This window comes from Rhinolophus ferrumequinum, chromosome 10 (assembly GCF_004115265.2).
Source record: "Rhinolophus ferrumequinum isolate MPI-CBG mRhiFer1 chromosome 10, mRhiFer1_v1.p, whole genome shotgun sequence".
NCBI lineage: Eukaryota > Metazoa > Chordata > Mammalia > Chiroptera > Rhinolophidae > Rhinolophus > Rhinolophus ferrumequinum.
Window position 1 is genome coordinate 77,912,885 of NC_046293.1, and position 25,280 is coordinate 77,938,164.

The 25,280-nt window shown below is 32.0% G+C and overlaps 1 protein-coding gene across 2 annotated transcripts in view; it reads left to right on the forward strand.

The window, feature by feature from the left end:
- LRRIQ1 (leucine rich repeats and IQ motif containing 1) overlaps positions 1–24,298 on the forward strand; it is a 185,824-nt gene extending 161,526 nt beyond the window's left edge. Inside the window, exons 27-28 of one of the 2 annotated variants that reach the window (XM_033117564.1) lie at positions 2,911–3,031; positions 23,825–24,298. In XM_033117564.1, coding sequence (XP_032973455.1) covers positions 2,911–3,031; positions 23,825–23,967 — 264 coding nt within the window. In that variant the 3' untranslated portion in view covers positions 23,968–24,298. Of the gene's footprint in view, positions 1–2,910; positions 3,064–23,824 lie in introns of those variants that run through there. The other variant, XM_033117565.1, reaches the window with a different exon arrangement.
- The last annotated feature ends 982 nt before the right edge of the window (positions 24,299–25,280 follow it).

The following is a 25,280-nucleotide window of genomic DNA, read 5'->3' on the forward strand; positions in this document are numbered from 1 at the left end:
AAGGGGGAGACAGGGAGGTAGAAAAGTGGAAAGGGGGTCAAGTATATGATGGGTCAAGTATATGATGATGGAAAGAGATTTAACTTTGGGTGGTGAACACACAATGCAATATATAGATGATGTATTATGGAATTGTACACTTACAACCTATATAATTTTATTAACCACTGTCACTGTAATAAATTAAATTTTAAAAGTTGTTAAAAAGGGGTTTGTGCGATGATGATAATATATTATGAATAGAGGGGTTGTGTAATTCAGCTTTCTGCAACCAAAAATAAAAATGGTTTCAAATCACTCATATATCTAGAAATACTCTATTTTTTTTGAATACCTATATATAGAAATACTGTAAGATAGCTTATGAGTGGACATCACTGTATAACATTTTATTTCTCTTTTTAAAAACTATCTGGATGATAAGTAAATAGGTATTCATTTTTATGTGTGCCATTTAGTCTTAACTTCTAAAAATACAAAAATTTAAAAATAAGTATTTAATAAAATATTGTTTATGAAAAATATCAATAAAGAGAGATTCTCTATTTTTAATTAAGTTGCCTGGGTTTGATGTGAATCAGGATCTAGATGCTTAGAAGTCATGTTCCAAAATTCATACTCCTCATTTCATTGTGAATATATGTAGAAAAAGTGTTACAAACCTGTTAGATGGGACTACCAATATGACCTGTTCAGAAAATAAAGACCTAAAACAATTTTGCAAAACTACTCTTTAATAAGTATTTACTGTTGAATTGCACATGAGAAAATTATCTGACGTTAACTTGAAACTGTTTGTGTTATAACTATACAAAATGTTTAATATTACAGTGTTTTAGAACTAATATTACAGTTTTTGTAGAATTAGTGTTAAAAACATGATCAGTTATATTCAGTTTTTAAGTATATCCATTTTCCATGATATAGAAGAACAGATGTATTTTCTTTATGATGTCTCTATTTGTTAGCAATAAGAGGAAGAATTATGTTCAGTTTGAAAGCCAATGTTTTCAAAAATAGAATCTGAATATTAATGCACAGGTGTCTGTGTCAGATGCACTAATGGACCTATGTATGACTAGACCCTTTAAAAATTTCTGGTTTGCATTTGAGCAGCTAGGTGGCACCACTGTGAAATCGTGTATTGCTGTTAAATTTCACTTCTAAATTTGAATCCCTGTTTTAATCTGACGCAAACACTAACTGACATTGTTTTCTATTTCGTAAAAAAAAAAGAAGATATGTTGGATGTTAATGGCTTAGATTATAACAAGATTTTTGGGAAGGCATGTATTCACAAGTAATTTCTGGACACGTAGATATTGTTTTATTTGGAGGAGATCTGGACACGTAGATATTGTCTTATTTGGAATTTCTACTTTCTATTTAGACAGAATGTGAAATTATGTCATCGAATTGAAGCAAATAAATCCTGATTTTAAAATCTTGAGGCTTATAGTTATAGCCTCCTTACCCAGAATGCGGGTCCCCTATGTGTTTAATATGTTTTTCCTTATTTTGTAACTGGTCTCACAACTGTGGTATTGCTTTGGTATTTTCCCCTTATTCTTGACTGTTTTTTTTTTTTTAAGTCTTAATATTAATGAAGCTATTCTAATGAGAACATTAAACACATAGCCTTGTGTACTAATTGAAATAAAATTCAGAAAGAATGTATAACACTTTTCATACTAATCACAATTGGAAGCCGGTTGTTCTTATTTCATTTTAAGCAATTTTCTATTGAGGTTTTTTTTTTTTTTTTGGACAATGCAATTTGTCACTTAGCGAGGTATATGAAAATGTGACTGATGTTATACAATGGTTTCTATTCTGAATTCAGCAATAACAAACTTGCTTACTTAACTATGAGAAATCCATACATGTAAGGGTGGGAAGGGGGTCGTAAAGAAGAGCAAACATCTGAATTTGAAAAAGGATGCTCTTTAGATTCTGCTTTCATGAGTTTTTCTAGCTCATGATATGGGCTTGACTTTTGAACAACAGTGATTATTTTAAGGCTTTATTTTGCTCTGTTTAAATTTTTCTCATGTCAAAAATTAAGGACAGTGCTTTCTCACAGTATTTCAAACATCCTTTGGTTTGGGCTAAACCCAGCTACTTTAAGACTGCTTTGCTTTCCTTTATGGCATTTTCCCCCACTTCAGGGCTGAATCCTGATAAATCCTTACTTAATGATATCAGATATTATATAAGACAATATTTTACAGGCAAGAAGCAATTATTTCAAATCTTAGGTTCAGTCCAAAATAGTAATAAAATCAAGTGGTAATTTTAGATGAAATAAATTATCTAATCTTTATGTCCTTAAAATAATATATCTTGAAATTTCTATGTATTTAGCATTACCCTCGAGTTAGACTTAATGTATAGTATTTGTATATCAATAATTATTGTAATGAGAAGGTATAGATCTTTTGTGACTTTGTAGTATACAATTGGGGGATGAAAGATATTTCAGGGAATTTTATTGAGAAAATAATGCTGATAAGTGGTACAATATAAACATTGCAGAAAATAATCCAATATGACATTTCTAACATTCAATTAAGAATTAAATAATAATCTTGGTAAGTAAGTGATGTTAAGCTGTGTAGTTTCATCAGTTGCCTTTAAGATTGATTTTCGTTAAACTTACTGTACTAAAATGTTTTCTTTTGTTGTACAGACTCAAATAGCAAACCTCAATTTTAAAATCGTCTCTTATTTGCAAAAAATGCTTTGACATAGTGCATTTGTTCTGCCTGGGCAGCAATAAAGGATTGTGGTATCATTTTGAAGAAGGTTGTTTGACAGAGCCTGTTTGTTTATTTGAGGTAATGTGAGCTGCATTCAGAAAATGCCATATTTTGTTTCATGATTGTATACATTCTCTCCCATTGCTCCCAGGCACGACTTGTAAGCAGAGAAGACACAGATTTAGACCTTTTTTCCATGACCAGTGGAAGTGCTTTGTCTGTGAAGAGAGAGAAAAAAAATCAGGCACACAGACACTCAGCGGGATCTTCAAGTAAGTTGTGGTTTCCTTCAGAATTAATTTAGAAATCACAAATGAATTGATGGAACCTAATGCCAACAAGCATTCTTTTACATATAGGGGGTAGAATGCCAGCAACCAGAACTGCCCAAAAAATGTATATTGCAATTTTTTCTTTCCTTAAATGCCTTCTTTTGATATAAACAAAATTAAATTATTTCTAAAATTAACAGCATCAGTTTTTATTTTAATTATATTCTATGACTCAATAGTCTACTCCCCCAACCCCTAATGGATCACATTGAATTCTTTGCTCATTTAGTTCTAAAAGAATTTTTGGGCTAATTGTAAAAAGTTGGATTTATATATCAAAGTGGTATGTTTTGGATTTTTGTCATCGATTTAATAGATGTAGGTAAAGTTAATTTTTAAAGGAAACATTTTTAAAATAGCAGATTTTAGATAATAGTATTATACTGTCAAAACCATGCTTTAAAAAACTACTTCCATTAAATAGATGACAGTTTATATTTATTAATGATGGCTTTTTACATTTGTAAACCTGTCACACACATCTATTACCTTTATCATGTTTTCAATAAGAAGTTCATTGCAGTTAGCTCTGAAAAAATGTAAACACTAAAAATATCTATATCTTGTGCATCTGGGGGTAATAGAGCCTAATTTTTTTCAAACTTTTCATTTGACTTACACCCCAAGGGTTTTCAAATGTCTTCTAGAATACTATGGTATATTAGCAAAAAAGATGTTTTATTTGATATCATATTTTGTTAATTTCCCCAAAGTACAGTGAACCTCAAAAGTCAACAAATTATGTTACACTTCATTATAAACACTAAGTTATTCTTGAAAAAGATTTATTGTTCATTGATATTATAGTTACATACATACAAAGTCAATATTTGATTGAATGTGAAAAATTCAATGATCCATATGGCACTTCTCCAGATAAATGAAAACTTCAAAATGATTCTCTGACTTACACTTTTCATCCAGGTACTTGGTATTATTAGGTCCCAGTCATTTAAATTCATTAATCAGTGCAAGTTCATTTTGACAAATTTTAATTTGTTTTTGAAATAATAATTTTAAAATGTCTAATTTAAATATATTGATCAGGATTTAAAATTCTTAAAGTGTTTGAATTTCCTTACCTATTATAGAATCTGGATACTGAAAGGTTACTCTAATCAATATAGTTAACAAAGAAATAGTTTTGATTTATTCACCTTAATATGTATATATTTTGCATTATTAACATTATGTATTAATTACTTCAATTTTTAAAATATATATTACATTTCAGAAGGAATCAATCTGTGCCACACATAATAATGAATAACACTATATCCATTTTAAGCATTGCATATTGCAAGCTCATAAGATATCACTTTGGAGCAGTGTAGGTAAAAAGAAACAAACCTAATAAAACAAAACAAAAATTGTCTTAGGACTTTACAGAATATCAGTTTCTGTTCATAATGTATCATCTGAATGTTAAAACAAATAATAAATCAGCAACTATCCTGAAATACACAAGCTTCATCTTTTACTTATATGATACTGAATCATAGATTTTTAAAGTATGCAAAGTATTATATAGAATTCATTTCTTAACACATTATCTAAGAAACTGAACCAAGGTTGTTCTCACTGTAATTCTAATTAGTTGTCAATAACTACTGATCTCTAAGTCTGTTTATTAAGTGACAATTTACAACAAGTTACTTTAGAAAAATATTTCTTTTTCTTAAATAACAGAATGCTACTTGTCTAATTATTGTAGTTACCAGTTTACTATATAACACTAGTATAACTTAATAGTAAAGAGTGTGGGCTCTGACATCAATTTGCCTGGATGTGACTCATGATTTAATTTCCTCATTCTTAAAATGAGAATAGTAATAATGGAAGTACCTACCTTGCAGAATTGTCTTCAGGATAAAATGTAGAGCATTTAGAGCAATACCTGGCCCATAAGTGCATAATAAAAATGTTCTTTATAATTGCCACCTACACACAGATGTAAAAGAAGAATCAAATGAGGTAAGATATTGAAGTCTCTAGAATCTAGGCACATGGGCTAACTAGCTCAGCTTATAAGGAACCTCCTCTTAATAGTTGCTTGACTAAAAAACTTGGCATAGCCTATTTTTTATAGAAGTCTTTTAACCTTCAAAGTCATTGGGTCCTAGGCCTCCATGGCCCTGTGCCAACCACTTACAGCTTTGGTATTTTGAAAGCTCTTTTTCCCCTAGCTTTCTCTGTCTGTCTCTCAAAACTTGTCACCTTATTAAAGCTAAAGTATTTCTTTCAGTCTTGCAAGCCAAATCTAGAGAGTAGTTTATGGGCTGCAGCTATAAAACTCTTTCAGCCTTTGAACTTTTCTAGATATTTCTCTTTCAATGTTGCTATAATATTTGTAATATGTATTCTTTGAAATCAGATAAACTTAGGTTTAAAATCCCAATACCACCACCACATACAACGTGTAACCTTGGATGAATTAGTAAACCCCTAAGAATGAGTTTACTATCTGAAAAATGGGAATACTAATGTTTTTCTCATAGAGTTTGAATGAGAAAGAAATGAGTAAAAATATATGTAAAGCATGTATTGCCTAACATATATAGTAAGTAGTTTATACTATTAAAGAATAGTACTTGTTGTTTATATTGTTTGTTTTATGTTGCTGTTGCATAGTTTTAAACAACTTCAAGGTAGATTATCTTCCTTTTCTGTGTGTCAGATAATATCAGAAACAGTGTACTTTCAGCATGCCAGCCAACTCAAGCAATACGTACTGTCTTTCCTTAGAGAATTTCCTAAGTTTTCTGTCCCTTTCCTTTTAGGTCTTACTGCTCTCTCACAAGAGGCCAAGGAAGTCTTCTGCTACCTAGCTTTCTAATCTATTTTATGGTTTAAAGAAAGATGAAAGAGGTCACATTCTTATTTGAAAATTGCCATTTATAAAATGAATATGCCAAGAGATTTCCTCATTTAGACAATATTTAGAAAAAATATTTGGTTTCCTTAAATGGTTTTGGTTTTCTCAATTAATTTCTCGTTTAGTACTTAAAATAAAGGATGCATTACAATAATAATAAATTTATTGCTAAATAATTTATAGCTTTACAAATTTCTTTTAATTATCTTATTTATAACGATTATTTTTCTTTGACAGCTAATATAAATAAGACTCAGAGAGTTTATTAAACATGCATTTGGCACAAATTTCTTAGGAAGGGAAAGCAGCAACTTGAACCCAGCTTTTCTTATTCCAAACCCAGTGTTATATTGCCTTTTATTCTTCTGAGGACTAAAATATATAGCTTAGTGGGTAACAGTAGAACATAATTTACATAGTGTTCATTCATTCATTCAAGAGCCATTTATTGAATGATCAGTGCTCACTCTATACCTAGGTTAGGTTTCTAGTTGCCTCCTTCAAACCATCTCTGCACTTTCCAGGACATACTCCATTTTCAAAGTTAGCCAGGGATTGAGAATACAGAAATCAGTCTTAATAGTGCATAATCAGCCCAAAGTCAACTTCTTTGAGCATGTCTAAATTTTTATGAAATATAAGTACTTTTAATATGGTTCTGAATTTTCTGAATCTGGAAAAAAATATTAAAGAAGTGAAGCAGCTAACGTAGCTGAAGTGAGTGAGGAAGGCTTCTTTTCTCTACCTACAATGACATTTGGGATTTAAGTAAGGAAAGAAGTGGAAGAAAGTCATCTAAACACAGGCAAAGGGTAAAATATGAATATACATATATTCTTCAACTATATATATATATATATATATACACACATATACATATGTGTGCGTGTGTATGTATATGTATGTATATATATGAATCAGTCTGCCTGAACCAGAGGTTCCACATACTAAAATAGTACAAAATAAGGTTGGATTAAAAATAAAGCCTAGTTTCACATAAGTTGGAAAGTAAAGTAGTACGAGTGGAGTTTACTACTGATAATGCGTAGCTAACAAAGATTTCTGAAAATACCTTAATGTTTTAGAAAGCTGAAGATTAGCTGAAGAACAGTATTTTGAGTCAGTCCTAATATTATACAATGCTTCCAATATATTGACAAAATAATTTTATAGCTCTTATCAAAAAAGATTAATTTTGGTTATCAAAAGTACAAAGTTTACCAACTATTTACCAAAGTAAATAGTTTACAATAATATATGCAGTTCCAGAGACTAACGGTGTAACCAAAGCAAAAGTAGATCCCAAAGATAACCATTGAATTTTATTGCAAATTTACTAAGCACATTCCATTAACGTAATTTTAAATTCGCAAATCAAGAATTATTAGCGTGTTGTATATTCATGTATGTTTGCATGCTTATATGTGTATGGATATCTAATTTGTCATAGCTACTATATATACCAGGGGTGCAAAATAAAATGTATACACATTTTAAGAGATGTTAACATTTTGGTCAACGTTTCCTAAGCAGTAGTTCCCCATCATCAGAAGTGTCTGGACGCTGATGGTAACCACTTTGAGCACTTCTTGTAATTGTAGAAGTCAAACGTTACTTGTATTCATCATTTTTATCAGTATATATTAATACATTTTTTTCCTTTCTTAAAATGTGTATACATTTTTTGGCAACTTCTGTATAATATGCATTTTTAGACCCTCACTGTAGTCATAACTACAATATATATTTAATATGCACTTATAATCCCTCACTGAAACTCGAATTATTCAATTATTAAATTATTGTTGAATATATCTGTGGGTTATTATCTAAACCATACATAGCCATTATTGCCTACAATGTGCAAAGCACTATATAGGCCATTGGATCCAAAGATGGAGAGGCACAAAACCTAGAATAATAGCCACCACAATATTTAGGATAAGAATATTACTGAAGGACCAACACACTCAACTTAAATACTTACTATAAAGGGAAATTCAAATTAAAACCAAATACCACAACACACCTATTAGAATGGCCAAGATCCAGAACACTGAAAATAGCAAAGGCTGACGAGGAAGTGGAGTAGCAGGAACTCTTATTCATTGCTGATGGGAAATGCAAAATGGTACAGCCATTTGGGAAGAAAGTTTGGTCGTTTCTTATAAAACCAAACATACTCTTACCATGTGATCTTGTAATCATGCTCCGTTGTATTTACCAAAAGGAGTTGAAAACTTATGTCCACACAAAAACCTGCACATGGATGTTATACCGTGTTTCCCCCAAACTAAGACCGGATCTTATATTATTTTTTACTCCAAAATATGCATTAGGGCTTATGTTCAGGGAATCTCATCCTGAAAAATCATGCTAGGGCTTATTTTCCAGTTAGGTCTTATTTTCGGGGAAACACAGTAGCAGTTTTATTCATAATCGCCGAATCTTGGAAGCAACCATGATGTCTGTTAGTAGGTGAATGCCTAAATAATCTGTGGTCCATTCAGACAATGGAATATTATTCAGTGCTTAAAAGAAAGGAGCTACCGAGCCATGAAAGGTGGACAAAACTTACTAATAAATGTATATTACTAGGTAAAAAAAGCCAATCTGAAAGGCTACTTACTGTATGATTCCAACTATGTGCCATTCTTGAAAAGGCAAAACTATGGAAACGAAAAATAGCAGTTGTTGCCAGGGGGCTGAGGGGAGGGGAAATGAACAGAACTGAGCACAGAGGATTTTTAGGGCAGTGAAAATACTCTGGTATCATAATGATGAATGCATGTCATTCATTATATATGTTTCCAAACCCATAGAATGTACAAAACCAAGTGAACTACATAATTTAGACTATGGAATTTGGGTGATTATGTTGCATCAATTTAGGTTTATCAGTTGTAACAAATGTTCCTCTGCTGGGGCATGTTGATAATGAGGGCGTCTATGCATGTGTGGGGGTAGGAGATGTGTGGGGAATCTTTATCTCCCACTCAATTTTGCTGTGAACCTGAAACTGCTCTAAAAAAATAAAGTCTTAATTTTAAAAAGGGTGGGTGGGGAGGAAAAGAAACAAAAAGGGAAAAGAAAAGCTCAGAAAGGTATTTCTTGCCAGCTCTTGCCTGAGATTTACTTTGGAATAGATGGGATTTAGATTTTAATTTTATAAGTGTAAATTGCCCAGCATTAAAGAGGCAGAAAGCTGTAGAACTGAGACGCTAATCTAGACCTTCTGATTCCTACTATAAAGATATCAATTCCCTCCCATCCAACTTTTCTGCACCATAAATGGTTTGCTTCTATCTTAATATAAAGATGCAGCAAAAAGGCACTATTATAAATTTGAATTTCTTTAAAAAAAAAATAAAGTACAAAGATGAACTGCATGTGCTTAGCACATAGAAGGCACTTACATTGAGAGAATAAATAAATATATCAGCCATTGTTGCTTTTCTCCTATATTATCTATTCATATCATCTTATTTTTCAATGGATATTGTCTTGTCCAGCACAAGGGAAAAAATTAATTAACATTTTACGGCCTTGTCTCCAAACTGTGTGTATGAAATTTACTTTAATATATGATTACAGGTATTGAAGAAAGTTTGTAATATGTTATAAATTACCCCCTATATGGAATTTAATCAATATGAAGATTAAATATAAAAGGACTTGGCCTCTCAGGGAGGGAAATTACTCTCAGAAATGCTAAGTAGGCTTCATTTCCTATTCTCCTGGCCACAAGTAGTTCTTTTTTAATGTTTATCGTTTATTTGCTTCTCCCTCTGCTAGTGTGTATGTTCTAGGAAGGCAAGGAATTAAATGAAGTATCCTAAGTATCCAGAACAGCTACCTGGCATATGGTAGGCCCTTTGATGTGTATTTCATGAATGAATTAATGGATGAATGAATGAACATGACCATCCTTTAGTTGCCTAAGAGGTAGGAAAGGAATATTTTACATTTTCATGCTCTATAGTGAGAGGCAGGCTGTACTGTCCAAGATTGACTATTTGGTAGACATGCAACAATGTCTGCCAAAGTTTTGAAGAGCACCTGATCTGATCACAATTCCGGTGTTATTAAAGAGTACAGTCTTTCCAAATGGTAAGGGCTTCCTTCCAGCCAAGATACCCAGTCATAAGATGCATGTTCCCATGGATCCAGCCTACACGAAGCCAATTCTGTCATGTGTTCATTCAGAAATATTTATGGAGTGCTCCTTGAAGGCCCAGCGCATTTCAAAGGGGGAGAGAGTGCTGAGCACTACCAGTACACGTCCAGCCTTCATGGAGTTTACAATCTACTAAAACACATGCTGTCTCAGTCTGGTTCCAATCAGGAGATAGCTACTATACAGTAAGTTAGGCAGGGAAAGTTTAACTGTTATTATCTATACTAAAGGAGCAGCTATAAAATATAAGGAAACCCTCTATGGTACCCAAGGGCTGAGTGAGAGAACCCAAGGAAGAACAAACTTGAAAAGGGTGCAGACCTCACTGGAGAAGGTGTGGTTCAGACACAGGACAGCAGTTCCCTGGTCTGGCCAGACTAAAGGTCATCAGGAGTTATGGGACAAAGAGTAGGCAACTCTCTGCATGCTGGATGGGGCGCAGGTGATGAGCAATCGATCGGTAGCACAGGCAGGCGGCAAGTGTTTGCCCCCATGGGGCAAGCGTGGCAGGCTTTGGCTTCCTGTGGAGAGGACAGCACACAAGGTATCACTAGGTGGAAGATGCAAGGTTGCAGAGGGATCTCATGGGTCTCAAGCAGGCTGCATCAGAGCGGTCCTCAAACCCACAAGGCCAACCCCAGCCCAACCTATGCCCCGAACTGCAAAGCCTCTGCCTCTGGCGGTGCCCTCCAGGACCCTCTACTGAGAAAGCTTAACATTTTCCTCACTTTAAAGAGTGCATAAAGGAATTCTTTTATCATAAAACATGTAATGACAAGGATATTCATTGCTAAGAGGCAATAAATTGATAACTGATTTATAAGTATATGCATGCGCTAAATTACTACTTTCTGAATCTAGTAATATATATCTGTGTGGATTATAGGTATGTATGTAAAAAGTATCTTTACAATAGTAAATTAGACTCACTATTCTTCTTTTTAGAAGAGATTCACAGCTTGGACCCAATAAAGGCCTAGTATTATTTTACTTATAGCATCTTTAGCTAGGAAATGTGATTGAATGAGAAAAATTGCAAAAGAAAAAAAATCACATTGGGAAAAATTGAAAATTGGGAAAGTATACGACCTCAAATTGTTAAGAAAAATGTTGCTGCATCATTCTTTCTCTCTTTCTTCTGTTTTATATTCTGCTTCCAGCCTATAAAGCCATGTCATAGACGAGAGTGACAGTTAACTAGGGAATGACTTTAATAACATAGTGTAGACCTCAATAAACTGGAATTTTCAACTATAGAGGTACGAGATCATTGTATTTTTAAACACAGTGAGAGAGTCGTATTGGTAATGATGTTCAGAGACTGTTCAGAGACTGGGAAATCGATTTCTAGCCTAGGCTTAGCTCTTCCCTAGCTTGTCTGTGATCTTGGTTAAGTCACTTAACAACTTCTTTGTAAATTTAGTAGGTAAAAGGCAGCCTGGCATAGTGGAAAGAAATTTGGAGTAGGCCAGATTCGAATTTAAATCCCATTTCTCTCACACTTATGTTTTGGTGAGTTTGGATGAGATCGTTCAGGTTTGATTTGTCTATGTAGAACGTATCATTAGGTAAATATATAAATATATATTTTGTGTCCATGTGAGAAAAGGGTAAAGAAAGAAAAACAAACATAAAGGAGACCCTAAATTCTCACAGCTTTAAAATTCCATATTCTGCAACTAGAACAATAAAATTTTGTATATGACAATTTCCCAATTAAAAAGCAACAGAAGCTATTATTTTTTTATGTTTTATAGTATGAAAACCATGTTTGTAAGTGAAAATGTTTTCCGTGCTAGAATACTTCTAAATGACCCTGATTTTAAATGTTGTTTAAATTGTCTCTAATTAGTTTAGCTAAGTGCAGTCAACTGACATGAGGAAAATATAAATAAGTCCTTTAAATGTTTTCCACATAAAAATTAGAAAATTCCACCATCTATGAGAAATGATAGTTATTTTATAAAATCAAGTTGAATTTTAAAAAGCTAGAAGTGATTCTGAAAGTCAGCATGCCTACTGAAATAATTTGGCTTAAGAATATGTTACTATACTTAGTAGTTGATATCTTAATATGCCAATATATTATTTTAAAAGAAAAAAATAAAGCAATTTCAAATTGAGAACCCAGTTAACATTTCATAGGGTAGCATTTGGAAGTGATCTTTAGCTTAGTCTTTACCTAGCTGTTTACCTTTTAGGAAGAAGTTGTTGCTTATAAATTTAAAATTAAAGACCTTCAAGATGGAATTAGGTACCCATTCAAAAGGTAATGTAATAAATAAGTTATCCTGAAAGTAATTAGTAAAGCCTATAATGTGTTCAAATGTGAAATGTTATTACAAGAAAAATAAAGTGATAGGATGTTAAAAACAAAGGAATAAGCTATCGTCTTTAAGAGAAATGTCAGTTTTTCAATTTACAGGACTGTGTGAAAGATGGCCTTGTTTTTAAATCTGATTATTCTCGTGCAGAATATTAACTAGAGAATCAGGCCTACAGTCTGAAGAAATTACTGCATTACTGAAGAAAGTAATATACGTTTCGAAGAGAACACTAGTATATTTATGGGCCCAAACTGGAAGGAAACAGAGGGATTCTCTTTTTGAAATTAAGGTTAATAATACTTTAAATCCAGCCTTGAATTGTACCTTTGAAGTTATTTGTGGCTCTTTGATTCAATGTACATTTATTGAGCACTTAATATATATTTGGCACATGTCGTAGAGATAATTTCAAATTCAATTAATTGTCAAATTTTTCAACTTTTAAAAAACACAGGTCAGATTCTGTACCTTGTAATTACACTTAATATAGTAAAGGTTGTAATTTTTTAATAGAGCTTAAATTTCCTTTCAAAAATTATTTTGGTATTCAAAAATATATAAGCAATATCTCTTATGTGAAATAGCTTGGGTTATTCTCTCTGAAAGTGTTAATAATAAACCCCACCCAATGCAAAGATGTGTTAATTAATTGCAGTGTTAATTTTTAACGTGGGAGGACCTACATCTGTGGTCACCAGCTGTTTCTTTCTCTCCACTCCTACATTAAGAAAACTTGATTGGGTGAGAAAAAAATGTGTTCTCCAAAGAGACTCTTCTAAATTTAAACACATGGCTCACTCTGGGCCGTCCTCCTTAAGAACTTATGTTTAGTGAGTCACAGTCTGAGTAACTACAGTTACTATGTCTAAGAATATTCCAAAATAAACTGCCCATATGGGGGCCATACAGTTCTCTCAACACTAAGGGCCCTAGTATTTTTTAAGGAATTATAGCCCTGGTACTGGACTAGCTGCTGCTGTTCAAAATCATCTAGGGAGTATTTTTCAACACAACAAAAGTGTCAATATTCACACTTTATTGTCCCCTGACAGCCAGAACAATGACATTCCCATCATAGAGTCTCTTACTGTTAAAGAAAGAGAAAAACCATAATTATACGGCATTTTCATACTACCCTTTCCTATTTGAATCATAGATTTGCAATTTTACATAAAATACCAGGCCAAAAAGATATAGATAGATAGATAGATAGATAGATAGATAGATAGATAGATAGATAGATAGATAGATAGATAGATAGATAGAAGATAGATAGATGACAGATAGATAGATAGATAGATAGATAGATAGATAGATAGATAGATAGATGATAGATACACACACAACTTTACCTCCTAATTCTTGCTACATTACCATTTACATTCAGTTGCAAGCATGATTTTCAAACTGTAAAACATCATATATAATACCTACATAGTTATAAATGGTTTTATTTTTATTTATAAATATAATACGAATCACTGATGCTTCACTGGTGGATTGACCTTCCCATTTTGTCATCTTGCTGTTCTCCAAGTCTTCTAGCACTTCGCTTCTAACCTTTATTTCCTTTGAAATTTCCCTTTATCAAGGCCCCAAAATCTCTAGCATTTTGACAATTTTGGCAGCTCCGCTACTTCCTATTGATCATTTATATTGCATAACTTAAATTTACAAATCAATAATTTCCTTACTGAATGGTTAGAAACATTTTACATTTAATTTAATTTTCTATCACAGAGTGGTCAAAAGATGAGTAAAAATTATCTTTAATCATGTCCCTACTTGCATATTCAGTATAGACTAAAACTATATGCAAAAAGAATAAATTGAGTTTTGTTTCAATTGTCCACTAATTAACTAATATATTAGTTTTACTTGTACCTAACCTTTAGAAAATCTGGATAATTATATATTTCTGATCGATTTTTCTCATACATTCTCTCAAAGAAAAAAACATGTAGTCTCTAGTATTTTATGTTTATTTTTGCAAAGTTTAAAGGAGACACTATTCATTAATTCTATTTTATTAAAGTATGTGTTCATGTCATACAACCGAAATCCCTCAAATATGGGAGTAGTCTTTGAACAGCTTCAGAAATTATGGTAATACCTAGTTTACAAAGACCTTGAAGTGTAAACAGAAAGACATAAGTAAAGATAACAAAGCTTGAAAAAACTTTTTACAACATAATTATTAAATTTTAAAAATCATGTTAAGGGTTATGAAATTATAACCTATATTATAGATATAGATATGAATACAGATATAGAAATATCTTTCTGTGTTTCCTTACAGAAATTGAGGATAGTATTGGTTTACATGGATACATTTATTCATTTGTAGTTTCATAGCCCTTATTCCAGGTAATGGACAGTTCTTTCCATTCCAAGGCATGCAAAAACAGATATGCGTCTCACATTTGCTACTGAATGGTTTTCTTTATGGTACTATTATATTAGAGGTATACTTTATTTCCAAATATTAAATAAGATGTTGTCTTCTTTATGATAAACTTTTGTCATGTAAAGCCATGTTTCAATTTCATTACTATCATTTACCTTCAGGCAAGTAATTTAACTGTGTTACCTCAGTTTCCCCATTTTAAAAATGAGGGTGATATGTATCTTGCAGACTTGTAAGGATGATAAAAAGAGATGGTGAATATAAAATGCCAAGGCAGGACTTGGGACATAGTGGACTCTTAAATCACTACTACTTCTTCAGTGTGAATTTTCAGGAAAGTTAGGAGTGAATTACCACTGGCAGAGAATTAAAGAGCAAATGGGTGATGAGAAAATATGGGCAAGAGCACCTAATACTCTTTTTTTAAAGATTTTATTGGGGAAGGGGAACAGGACTTTATTGGGGAACAGTGTGTACTCCCAGGCCTTTTTTTCCAAGTCAAGTTGTTTTCCTTTCAGTCTTAATCGTGGAGGGCGCAGCTCAGCTCCAGGTCCAGTTGCCATTTTTTCTAGTTGCAGGGGGCACTGCCCACCATCCCTTGTGGGACTCGAGGAATCAAACTGGCAACCCTGTGGTTGAGAGGATGCGCTCCAACCAACTGAGCCATCCGGGAGCTCAGCGGCAGCTCAGCTCAAGGTGCCATGTTCAATCTTAGTTTCAGGGGGCGCTGCCCACCGTCCCTTGCGGGACTCAAGGAATTGAACTGGCAAAGCAGCCTTCGGAGTTAGGAGCATGCAGCTCTAACCACCTGAGCCACCGGGCCGGCCACTAATACTCTTTTAATAGATTTGATAGTCAAAAGTAATGTAATTGTGTTCAAGCAAAAATTTTATTAATGCTAAACTTTAATTAACTGGCATACATTTGATTAATTGTCATACTTATAAATGATGATGTTCTGCCTACAAAATCTTCTAGTAAAATAATACTGTGATACCACTGTATGTGCCAATTGCTGCAAAATTTCATTGTACATAAGTAAAATTTGACTATCATATTTCACATTTAAAAGATTCAAACTTCAATCCAACTCTAGATGTTATACTTTTTGCCCAAATAAAAGTAAATATATGATGATAGGAGAACTGACTCTGGGAGTTGAACCACAATGTAATAGATAGATGATGTATTATAGAAACATACACTTAAAATCTGTATAATTTTACTAACTAATGTCACCCCAATAAATTTAATAAAAAAATTAAAATAAAACAAATTAAAAAATAATAAGGTAGAGATGAGATTTTTGTAAACAATTGTGGCCAAGTTAAACTTTTTTGTTATATATATAAAATGAAATCGGGCTTTGTTTCTCCTCTTTTGTTTTTTATCTGAAGTATTCAATTTAAAGTAACATGTCAATAAAGAAGTTAAACCTACATCACATAGAACTATTTTTGTTGTTGTTCAGCAAGAGTTGGTCTCTAATAATGTCAGTTTTTAAATTTTAAGGCTCTTTTTATTAACTCTGATTTTTCTTGGTCTCAAGATTTTTGACAGGAGCTTTCAAAATGCAGATTTGTTAGGTTTTGATATTTTTGTCCCTGAATTTTGACAATCAATTGAACAAACACATTAACATTAACACTTCAACCCTTAAAATATTCCCATAACCAGAACTGGATAGTCAAAATTAATTACTATTATACCAAAAGCATGATTACATGGATGGTGGATTCATGTAATAGATATATATATATCAAAAGTCTAGTACAGCGTAGGCATATAATGTAGCTGTTGATTTAATGTCCTTTAACAGTTTGATACTGCCAATTTCAAAGATCTGAGACAGTTTAATGAACTGTCATGTCATCAACAATGATTCCAGACACAGTTAAATATAACAGTTATTAGTAACCACAGAATAATGTTTACAGACCTAAAACAGTAGTTAGTTTCACCAGCACTTGACATCATCCAGAGAAAGACAAATTTCAACTGTATTTTTATGAGAGAACTAGTTGTACATATGTCAGCTACATTTATTCTTTGTAAAAAGCAAAACCAAAACAAAACGAAAAAATTATATGCATTTTAAGATTTTTAAGGAGGTGATCCATATAATTTTTTTTGATAATAGATTAAAGCACCATGTTTCTAACTGTAATATTTTAGTTTTCACTCCTTCATGATCCTCTTCTTTCTTACACAAACTGTTTTACTCTGACACTTTTTTTTTGGTTATTATTGTTCCTTTCAAGCCAATTTTTTATACTAGCTAACATGGTGCAAAAATAAATGGGTATGGTCAAATGTGAAATGCACTTGTCAAATGAATGAAACCTAAGTGCAATAATGTAATAACTCCTTAGGCTAGTCATGTTTATTGTTGCCAAATGTCTCTCTGCTAAGAACTAATAAGCATGAAAAGGGATAATGAAAGTTTTCATGAAAAGATTTTGAGAAACCTATCCACAAGTCTTCACTATCTGGGAATGTGAAAATAAGTATTTGTTTTATAGAAGTTCCATATGAGGACTGTAAAGATATAATTATGAAAAGAGAGTCAGATGGAAAGCAATTACAGTTTGATAGTTACTAATATTCTTTGGCACATGGAAGAAAATTGACAGGAAAGCTCCATTGAAAGGCAGAATGGAACAAACAGTGCCTGCTAAATAAATACATGTTGAATTCATGTGTAAATAAAAGAAAGATTTTAAATTAAAGCTTCCAAAAACCCCAGGTGATCTTGAAAATCTAATTTAGGTTTTAAATGTTTACATTCCAAAGGATAACTACTCAGTGGTAAACATTTTGGAATTTACTTAAAATGCATATTTTTGCTAAACATTCACTTTGGCAAAATTAACATAAGAAAATGGGGGTAAGAGGAGATTATTAGAATTTAAATATAATGTTATATAACAACTGGGTTGTTTCAAAGGACTATGAATATGGATTAAGGGTAAACAATTCTCTCAATAATTGGCATTGTTTATGCTATTATTCTTTAATTACAAACATTTATGGACACTTGTAATTATAATCAAAATGAATAGAGTCCAAAGAGAACTTAAAAAAAAAAATAGATGGGAGAAGTTGGGAACGGACCTTCCCTGCTTTGACAAGAGTAAAGGGATATATGACCTGATTTTAAAACGAACTGTGTGCCGTAGAAAATGAATACTTGGGTAGCTTATAGTTTGTTAAATTTCATTCTTAATGTCTTATTGAGTTACACTTTTTATTACTAATCAATTTAGAAGTTTAAATACAGTAGTTCCCCTTATTCACGGTTTCACCTTCCATGGTTCCAGTTTCCTGTGGTCAACCACAGTCCGAAAATATTAAATGGAGAATTCCAGAAATAAACAATTCATAAGTTTTATTTATTTTTTTTAATATTGTTCTAATTAGGTTACTGATACCAGACATGAGGCAGGAATTGGTCTAGGTATTTAGCTTACATTATATTATATTACATAATCATGTAAGGGAGATAATTTTTCTAGTTTATAAATAATATTTATCACACTATCCATCACATTAAATGGATAGGAAATATTAAATGGAAAATTCCAGAAATAAACAATTCATAAGTTTTAAATTGCCACCATTCCAAGTACCAGGATGAAATCTCACTCTGTCTCTCTCTGTCCTGCCCAGAACATGAATCATCCTTTTGTCCAGCTGTATAGCACTGCTTGCCATTAGTCATTTAGCTGCTGTCTTGGTTATCAGATCAACTGTGGTGGTATCACAGTGCTGTGTTCAAGTTACCATTATTTGACTTAGTAATGGCCCTAAAGTGCAAGAGTAATGATGCTAGCAAATCAGAAATGCCAAAGAGAAACCATAAAGTGCTTCCTTTAAATCAAAAGGTATGTATGTACAGGAAAAATATTCATATATATATATTCATATATATATATGAACCAGTACTATCCGAGGTTGCAGGCATCCACTGGGGGTCTTGGAACATATCTCCCATGGATAAGGGGGGATAATTGTACTCAATAAGAGTCCACTTGTTTCATGAGAAACCAGAAAACTGTAAAAACCAGAGTTATATAGAATGAAAAGTGTTTTAGTTAATTTAAGGGCCACATGACAGAAAGCAAATGTAATCCTGGGGGGAAAAAATCACAAAACCTATTTAGATATTGAAACCAAAAATAAATCACTCAAAAAAAAAAGTTCCTTCAGAAAAAAAAAAAAGAAAACAAATTCTGTAGTATAAGAACCACAGAATTTATAGAAACAAGACAGTATTTTTCAGCACCACATTCTAGCCACCTTTGTCTGTGTATAGACAGTCACAAGATATCTTTAAGAAGAAATAAACTCAGCAGTGTGTTAAAAAATAATAAAACCTGGGAAAACAGTGCGTATTATAAGGAGACCTCAAAGACTGTAAATCAACTATGAATAGTAACTATTATAAAAGATCAAGAAATAGACAATATACAAAAGTAAAAACCTGTACAATATCTACCAAAATAAGAGTCCCCATCCTACATAGGTATTAGCTTTTATCATTAAGAATTGTTTTTTTAAATAAATGTACATAGACAAAACTAATTATACGTCACACATGTTAATTAAAAAAGAAATAACTGGCAGTGTGATTTTTAGCAACAAATACTGTGTATATTTTTGTGAGTATCAAAAAAAAACCACCTGTTTTATTATTTATATGTCTCAAATTTGGGGTAAGAAGGAGCACTAAATGTCATTGTCCAACGGGGATTTCAAAAATCAGATATTTTATTAGTCTTTTTATAAGTTTTATTGAAAAGTTTTATTCACTGAAGAAAGGTGAAAAAAAATTCAAAAACAAGCAAAATCTCCATGTTACTTTGAGGAAAGCCAAATATGATGTAAACTACCTGCTGGTTATTTATTTTAATTCTTAATGTGAGACTTTAAACTATCTACCTGAAGCTCACTGTAAATGATCATTATAATTCAAGGTTGGATATAGCAATGGCCTTAAAAAGCAACTGTTATTTGAACACTGTAATATTTACCTCAACCTCAGACTTGCCAACTGTAACTCATTCATAGCACTTAAAGTGATGTAAATGCTTTCCTGCTAAAAATTTGTTCTGGTCACTTTCATTAAAATGTTGAATATTTTTGTTTCTCCATGCTTTACTTATGCTCTATCTGCTGTTAAGCAATACAATATGGGAAGAGCTTTGAAATAATTTCTATATCCAGACACACAGTGTTAAGTGTATCAATGAAAATCTAATGACGTATTACTATACATCATGAAATTTTTATTTTGACCTGTTTAATGAAGTTTTTTTGTTTTGTTTTGTTTTATCCATACCAGGAAAGTTATTCAAAGCATTTTACATATTGAATTACTTATCAAAACACAGCATATATAGACCTTGACATTTGTTAAAGAACCAAGAATTTAACAAAACAAAAGTATTTATGAGACCAAAGCAAATCTTTAGCAGAATGCAGATTATGTGGCAAAGAAGTGATGTATTGGAAGATAAAGCATACTTATCAAGACACACTTTCAGCATATTTGTAAGAGACGATTGGTTGATTGGTAAGATCACCTGTAAATACGCAGCAAACTCTTGTTAAAGAAACATAAAATCTATAACAATAATGTTGCAGGAAAGAAAAACAAACTGTAAAAGCTCCTTTAGTCATATTTTTTTTTAACTCCAGGAACCCATCAGTAGGTCTAGCTCTAATATCAATTTTTTGAGGCAAGATTCTCTCACTATTTTATTTTCATGTGGGTAAGTAATTTTAGAATGATTATACATTGACTGTATTAAATTGCTTTTTTTTTTCATTTCTAGAGTAATCATAGGACGAAGTAATAGCTTTGCACTGAATTCCAATATGTGGTTCCTTAATAGATGTGTTGTTTTATTCCTCGGTTTATTTTCTATATATCTGGTGGTTCAAGAATTTATATGGTAACAAAAATAATCTCACTAAATGCAGTGAGAGAATAAGCTACATTGATTACTGCTCAAATTGTTTATACATAGCAAAACAATAAAATACAAGCCTTTAATCACACCTAAAATACTGTTTTTTAAAAAACAGCATTCACGTGTGTTTATGTAATTTTAAAGACTAATTTCCTACAGCATTTTCATTTCACTGAAAATATACTTCAAAATTGCTTCGAAGCTGCCTTGTACTTGTCACACAATGTGTTTTGTCACACAATATGTTTTTTAACTTATAATTATTATTTGCTGAAGGAATTATACTAACCAATGAAATATTTACAAACTTCCTTTTAAACATAAGGTTACATTAAGTACAAAAAGACGTGAAGATTCAGTAGCAGCTTCAAAATAATAAAAACAACAGAACAGTATCAGGGAAATAAATAAATAAATAAATAAATAAATAAATAAATAAATAAATAAATAAACTTGTACCATACCGTAAATTTGTAGTAAATAGGAAAATCGTTTAGAATGTAGAAACACTGGTAAAAATTAAGATTTGATCTGGGAAAAAAAACTATACTTTGATGTAATTCAATTTATTTCATTTTGAAGTAATTGTTTTAGTATATGAAATTATATGTAAATATTTCAATACTTTATATAGAAAGTACTACCCTTCTTCCATATGTATTATTTGCAATCTTTGATAAAATCCTTATATTAAGAATAAAGGCATTAAATAATACATCTTTATACCATTAAGATTCTTTCATCAAAAATATTAACCAATAATGAACTATGTTATTGCATTATATTTTAAAAATACACACTTGTTGCTAGTTATTACCTTGAATAATGCTTGCACGGAACTTGATTTAGCTTTATCTATTGGAACAAAACATTTGTGTTAGCCATTTCTAGGAATCCACTCTTTTATTTATCTCTCTTTTTTTTTTCCTTCTGAAGTAAGTACATCTGAATTCTAAAGGTGGCCCAAGCTCTTCATTTCTCAGATCTCCCTGCTCCCTCACCTCTCCAGTGTCAGAATTCTCCTTAAGTAATATGTTCTAGTAAATACACACTTGTTATCCAGGATATAGTTTATTCATCAACGAATTTTTACTGCTGGCGCAAGAGGAAGGTTTACGGTTAATGGTGTGTGTGTGTGTGTGTGTGTGTGTGTGTGTGTGTGTGTTTTAAATGGTGTGTGTGTGTGTGTGTGTGTGTGTGTGTGTGTGTGTGTGTGTGTGTGTTTTAAGTAGTCCAAAGTAGACATTCCATTCTGTTACGTGGAAAAAATATATTTCCATTATGTAACTAACAGAAAGTGGATAAGCTTTTAGCATGCTTTCTTACGTTTTTTTAGGCTGCTGTTTTATCATTAGGAAATTCTTGCTTTTCTGCACCAGTAATATTCCTGTTGCTTGAAAGAATTCTTAGAGTCTCACAAAGGACTACTGACTGACTGACAGGGAGTAGCTTAATGCAGGCTCAATCTGGCCGGCACATGAAAGCCAACTCCACTTGGCATCTCCTATTGGTTCTCTCTGTTGAGAGAGCCTTCAGGAGCACCAGCTGTGGAGGTCTCTCAACTCCTGAGCTCTGCTCTGTCTCGGACTCCATTGCAGACTCCTGCTTGTAGCTATTAGCCTCTTGGTGCCTAGCGCACACTTTCCCAAACAATAGCTTTTCATTTGTCCCTACCCTTCAGGAATGTTCTCTTTGTAGACTAAGAGTAAAATAGGCGTCGTTTATAGATGCTCATTAACTCCTTTGAATGTGTTTTCCTAATCACAGTTTTAAGATTAAAAACCAAAAGGGTTTTATTTGAAAAGAGCTTTTAAATACAAAATGGACTTTTACAATCAATATTCACCATCATGTTCCACCATAGGTTTCCTAACCTGTCTATATGGCCATATATTTTTAAAATATCGAAAATTTTAGTTAGGAAAGTATTAATTTCAGGAAAAAAATAATTAGATATCCCCCCCAAGACTTATGTAAAGCACAAAAGTTTCACAACCCAGAGTAGCGTGGCATGAACCTTAGTACTGCAGCCAGTACTAAGGGAGCTCTGAAAGGCCTCACTCTGGGCTTTTCAAACCCCTTCCCCACAGATACAGCCCTGTGTGCTGGCTTAATCCCCACGGGATTTAAAGCAGATGATCATAATTCTTTCATAAAATTCTTGATACAGCATTTTATAATCTTTCCAAGTAGAACATTGCTAATGCACTATCCCATTCTCCCAACTGCTATTTGATTTTAACCTCCAACAGTTTTTCGTTCCTCTTTCTCTAGAGAAATTCTGATTTGTTGAATACAAATAATAATGTCTTCCGTTTATAGCACCTGTTTACAAAGCACTCTCACAGATCTTACCACTACTGAAATATGATCAGAAGCAATCTCCATGACAACCTGTAATGTAGATTATTTCCCTCCTTTATAAAACTAAGGCTCAGAAAAGCTGTGATCTGTCCAGAGTTGCAAACCTGTTTTATTCAGCCAGACTAGAACCCATGAGTATCTTTAGATTCTAGATCTCGTATGTTTACCATTTTACCTATAATTGTTTTTTCTGAAGTTTTTAATTCAATCGGACTATTTCTAAAACTAATTTTAACACATTTTAATAAAAATATAAGCAATTACAAAAATGTAAATTATGAAGATATAAACAAATTTAAATATCTAAATACTGAAATGACATTATCTCATAGTCTTGAAATACTAGAGATATTGAATTGTAGATAGAAGGAAACTATTATATCTATTTAACGTTTTTAGTCAGTTTCTCTTATTTAACCTAAATATAATTTATCCAAAACTTGGATTATATTATTTTGCGTATAAAAAGGAAACTCAATATATTTTTTTAAAACTCAAAGACCATATAATTTTAAAATGCATGTTGTTGACGAATAAATTCTTACTTTAAAGCATAATTTTACTTGGATCAAGTTAAGTGAAAATGTACGCTTAATATCACTGTCTAGGTTTTTCAATTAAAGGAATACTTGGACCAATGATAACAAATTCAGGACCTTCTAAGAAAGAACGCATGTCATTCCGTGACAATCCTGTGCATCTCAGTGGTGGATGGGGGAGTGGCAAGAAGAAGGAGAAACCTTCACACTAATCCTTCAAGCTTCAGCAAATGGCACTCTATTTCTTTTCAAGAGGTCTGTGAATATCTGGTCAGGTTACCAATTGGATACAAGGTTTTAGACTACTGTATTTCAGCTGCATTATTATGCATAGTTCATAATTTTGTTTTATGGTGAGTTATCCTATTTCCCATCTGTAAAATACAGTTTTGCTTCTGTTCCTGTATTGATGGAGAATGGCCTCCAGAAATTAGTTCTTGAAATATTGCAATAGAATTTGCATATCCAATTTCTTCTTTTGTTTAAAATTTTATGACATGCGTTAAATATGGCTGTTGTTATTAATAATAAATTGTAATAGCATACACATGGGAGCATATAACTGTATTTTATTGACACTCTGTAGTATTAATAAATAACTAATGTATTAAATTTGATTTGACCAGATTACATAATTGGATATTTCAAAGGTAAAATGATATATAAAGTAATTCAGAATAGACAATGAAAGTGTCCTCTTTTTTTTAAAGTTATCTTAATTAGATTAGAGTTATGTTAAGAAAATATACATTCTTTAAATTAAAATGAAATATACATTTGAGTATTTATCAATTTAATTAATTGAATATTTTATGTGTAAGGTTTCATTCAGAAGTATGTTACTCTTATTTATAAAAGGTAGATGCTAATTCTGGATCATTAACATTATTCTACTGACTCAAAATACTCCATAGTTTTAATTTTTGTTAAAAAGCCTTAAAATTATCATTTAGAAATATTTTCAAAGCTCAACTTTATAATTTTGTCATATTCATATATTGTCTAAAATGACAGATACATTTTACTAAACTCTTACTATTGTGTGGCTAATATTCTGTGTTATTGTAGTAAATACAATGTGCAAAAATGCTTCATTTACTTTTAATGCTCCTCAGGATCTTTTGCTCTCCTGAGTCTGGACCTTTCTTCACAAAGCTAAGTCTCCCGTGACTTTCCAGTGTGTTACTGTGTAATAGGAACCAGTGAAGTTGAGGGTTTTTGTTTTGTTTTGTTTTTCCTTTGTTTTCCCTACCCTTTATTTAAACATTTTATCTGAAAATGACTAAGCAGATTTAGAGATGCATTTATTTAGTTTGTGCCCACCCCCATCTATTTTTAGAGCTCTGTTGCACTTCAAACTTCTAAATCTCTTTTAGCTTGATTGAGATAGAAACGTTAATGAGCCTTGAACTGTCAATCCATAGAGAAAACATAGATTCGTATGTTGTGACCTAGAAATTGAGCATTAGAACGTAAGCTCCATGTGTATTTGCTTTATTAACAAGCTGTTATATCATCCTGTTAC